The sequence below is a fragment of the Poecilia formosa genome, unplaced genomic scaffold (genome assembly GCF_000485575.1).
Source record: "Poecilia formosa unplaced genomic scaffold, Poecilia_formosa-5.1.2 Scaffold402, whole genome shotgun sequence".
Taxonomy (NCBI): Eukaryota; Metazoa; Chordata; class Actinopteri; order Cyprinodontiformes; family Poeciliidae; genus Poecilia; species Poecilia formosa.
This window is the reverse complement of record NW_006800341.1, coordinates 1-4,030: the sequence shown is the minus strand read 5'-3', so window position 1 is coordinate 4,030 and position 4,030 is coordinate 1. Positions and strand designations below refer to the sequence as shown.

The 4,030-nt window shown below is 42.6% G+C and overlaps 1 protein-coding gene across 1 annotated transcript in view; it reads left to right on the top strand.

Moving 5' to 3' along the window:
- Window positions 1–3,966, top strand: part of LOC103154823 (unconventional myosin-XV-like) — a 47,021-nt gene extending 43,055 nt beyond the window's left edge. Inside the window, exons 42-50 of the mRNA XM_007576241.2 lie at window positions 473–581; window positions 717–785; window positions 890–954; window positions 1,044–1,439; window positions 2,428–2,506; window positions 2,663–2,758; window positions 2,901–2,961; window positions 3,530–3,623; window positions 3,742–3,966. Of these exons, the coding sequence (XP_007576303.2) occupies window positions 473–581; window positions 717–785; window positions 890–954; window positions 1,044–1,439; window positions 2,428–2,506; window positions 2,663–2,758; window positions 2,901–2,961; window positions 3,530–3,623; window positions 3,742–3,876 (1,104 nt within the window). The 3' untranslated portion in view covers window positions 3,877–3,966. The remainder of the gene's footprint in view (window positions 1–472; window positions 582–716; window positions 786–889; window positions 955–1,043; window positions 1,440–2,427; window positions 2,507–2,662; window positions 2,759–2,900; window positions 2,962–3,529; window positions 3,624–3,741) is intronic.
- Window positions 3,967–4,030: the final 64 nt, after the last annotated feature.

Sequence of the window (4,030 nt, the reverse complement as noted above, 5' to 3'; positions counted from 1 at the left end):
TGTCCTGCTACACATCTGATACAAACGCAAGAGTCAATCTGTAGCAGGAGAAATGGCTTCGTGCTGAGCCCACTGCTGAAAAGTGTTTGTTTAGCACATAAAGAGCGATCACAGCCCTGAGTCTGACTGTCAGACACAGCTTCCAAAAGAGAGAAATCGTCTTGTAGTTTTATATTTTCTGCCTACATTGTATTCATCTGTCTGAACCTAAACTTTTATCACATTTGTTTATATTTATCAAAATAATGATGATAAAAAGAACTTTGAATTGGTCTTCTTGGCAGCACACACTGTATGTCCTGGCATACATTCAGTCTCATGAACAAAAATATAGCTCTAAAAATAAAACTTTCCCATTAAAAAACCAGACAGACGGTCTGAAGGTGATGTGATAAAAACATAATAATGGATGAAAAAAGTACAAAAATACAACTCAGATTTTTGTACATTTAAAGACTGTCTCTTTTCTAAGGAAGAAGAGTTGACTGCAGGCCTGTCACACAGGATGAAGGGGGCCGGGGGCGTCGGTGGGAAGTGGCAACAGCCGGGGCAGTCATCTGGCCACCCACCTCCACCTGGAGGTCTGCAACAAACACAAAAACATGCTAAATATTCCCATTTTCATACTTTACCAGCTGGTTAAAAATCTTGTGAGCTCAACGGACGAACATTGAATCTGTCAAACGTCAGCTGTTTGTTTGTGCTTGTGTCCGCAGCTGTGAGAGTCCTTCCTGTGGGAGGCATGATGTCGCCTCCTGTCGCTGCTGTGGCACCTGTAACACCTGGTTTGTATCAGACATGACAATAAAAATGTAAAACACAAACACACCAAACAGTCAAGTGTGAGTTTCCATGCCTTCATCCTGTTTACTTGCTGTTTCTCCTCTAGAAGACCAGCAAGCTGTTTTGGCCGAGCAGCAGCAGGCGATTGTGAACCAGCAGGCCGTCATCATGGTAACTCCCCCGTTTGGATTCTTGTCTGTTTATCTGTGTCACTGCTGCTGCTGCCGTTTGATTCCATGCGTCATTTTCTTGTTTCTCAGGCGCAGCAGATGACCATGCAAGCCATGGCAATGGTCAGCAGTCCTGTGTCGAGTCCCCCAACCTCCCCCATCACCAGCCCTCCAATGAGTCCCATACCCCATCATGCCCTCACCAGCCCATACGCTGTCATACCTCCAAGTCCATATGCAAACATCCCGCCGAGCCCTTATGCTAACTTCACTCCGACTCCCTACGCAGCAGCCGTGTTTCCCCCCAGCCCTTATTTTCCTTCTGCTCAGCGGGATCACACTGAATCACAGCCAAACGCTCAGCGCCCTGCTGATCCCCCGACTGAGCCTCGGGCCCAGCGGCACAGTCGGCCCGCCTACCGTGACCCTCATCTCAGCTCCTCCAAAGCTGAGCCAGCACAACCAACATTTAAACCTGCTGTACAGGTCAGAGACTTTGACACAGTTTACACTGACATTTTGCATTGTCTGCTTACTGAAAAAGAGATGCAGTTTTTGTATTGTGGGCGGAATAAATCCTTTATTTAAGGCTATTGGGAGGAAGAAATTGATTTTTATCGGGGCAGAAATTTAGCTCTGACAGTTTTCTGTTGCAATAATGCCTTGAAAATATATTTACACCTCTTGACCTTTTGTCCTATTTATTATATTCCGTCATACAACTCACTGAAATTCTGGACATTTTTCTTTGCAAAATAGCTAAAACTCAGTCAGATTGGATGGAGATTGATGGAATTTTCAAATCTTGTAATTGATTCTCGCTTGGATTTTTGTGACCTCTAACAAGCTTTCTTCCAGGCCTGCCCTGTATTTAGCCCCATTCATCTTCTCATCAACTCTAACAAGTTTTTCTGTTTCTACTAGAGAAAATTCTCCCCACAGCATAATGCTGCCACCACCATGTTTCATAGTGAGGATAGTGTGTTTTGTTTCATTGGCTTATCTATCCACCTGAGGATCTCTGCCATTAGCGGGGGCTTCTTAGCTGCTTCTCTGATTTAAGTTCTTCTTCTGTTAACCTTATTCCTAATCTTTCTAATGTTCTCTAACAACTATTTTGGGACTGCATAGAACACCTGTATTTAAACTGTAATAAAACTGCACAAAGGAGTATTCTGTACATTAATAAGGTCAATGAATGCAGCTGGTTACTCTGAATGTATTTAGTGGCATGAAAATAAAGGGGATTGAACACAAATATACACCAAATTGTTTCTATCTGTTACTTTTTACTTTGCAGTTATGTTGTACTTTTGATTTGGAATCACAGATAAAATGTGGAAAGCTCAAAGGGAAGGAATACATTTGTTGCTAATGTATGCTTGTTATTCTTTTGCCTACTGCTCCAACAAACTGCCAACACCAGTTGAGAAAATCCTCATTGATTTCTGTTATTTTCTTCTGTTTTTTTCAGACTCACTCAGGCGTAGACGGTGTTTCTGGAAGAAAAGCTCCAGGCGTCCTGGCTAACAAGGAACCGGCCAGGAAATTTGGTATGAGCATGTGAGAGGCAGCAGATCTTGTCAAAAAATAAAATTCACGTTGAAGTGATCCAAGCACAACAGAGAATCATCTGTGTCACTTTGGCATGTTACTGAGTGCATGTGTATGTGTGTGTGTGTGTGTGTGTGTCTGTGTGTGTGTGTCAGCCCCAGTGGGGACGTCTCCTCCACCCCCTGCTGGAGAAGTGGTGAAGTATTCATCTCAGACTGCAGATCACATCGTCCCCAGCCAAGACATTCAAGGTGACTCCTTTGAACAGTCATTATTTAAGGAACAGTTCCTTAAATAATTCTTCTGCATATTTTCAATATCTTGGCACTTCAGTTAGTGTTTGAACCTGAAAAATAAAAGACTAAATGTATTTAAATTTTTGTTATTTTAAAGCAATTATCAGAGGATATAACTCCCCATCTCCACCAGCAGAACCACAACCAGCTGGCAAAAGGTCAGTTTATATGCGCGCACACACACACACACGCACGCACACACACGTGCACACAGAGACTCAAAGCTAAAGAGAGTTTTTCCACTTGGTCTCTCTGAAGGATAATTACATAAAGCATGGCTCCAACTCAACACAGAAATGCTTCTCTAGGCACAGAATCAAACTTCTTCTGTAGCCGTCCAGTCCATAGAGTGAAATCCTATAGAAAGGAGGAGAGGATCAGTGAGCAACCAGATGTCTGAACAAGGCTTTGAGCTCCAGCCTTGACAAATGTTATAAGAGAAGACAGAGAGCTTTTCTACCAGGGAAAATGAGCTGTACAAGTTATTAACAGCAGGGGTGCAAATAAGTGTTGGATGTGACTCTTTGTAAAAAAAAAAATAAAAAATTACTAAACAGTACTTTTGTAAAATTAGAAATATTCTACTCACTTAAAGATTAATTTATTAAACTGATTTTTCTGCATCTTTTTAGGGCTTTAAATAAATGTGGAGGTGTTGTAGCTTATAGATATTTTGGTAGATAAATCATGAAAATGATTTCCAGTGTGATGTTCCGTTTTGTTTAGGAGACCAGATGGGAAGTTCAAGAAGAAGCAGACGCCTCGTGATGAAGCTTTACAGATCCTCAAACCCCAGATGGACAATCCTCCTGCTCCACAGGTAAACTCCAACCTGCCTGAACCAAGCAGGCACAGATCGATAGCAGCTGCTCACCCTGACACATGAACACCCACGTTACAAAGAATTTCCACAGCATGGCTCCTTTCTTTCTGTCCAGCCCAAACGTCCTGTTGGCCCAACACACTCTGCGTCTGCGATAAAACAGTCGGGCCTCAAAGTCAACAGAGGCACAAAGATGAGAGCTCCGGATCGGCCGCTTCCTAAACCTCCTCCAGGTGAGCACAGCTGCTAAAAACTGGTCTCATTCACACGGTGTAGAGGTTTAGACATTTTGAAGGCTTTTCTTTATTTGTCTGTCTCACAAAAATGGATTTGTTTGTAATGTCAATTGAAAGTAATGCTTGGAAAAAAAGTAGTGCTTCAGACACTTCCTAGTGTCTGAAGCA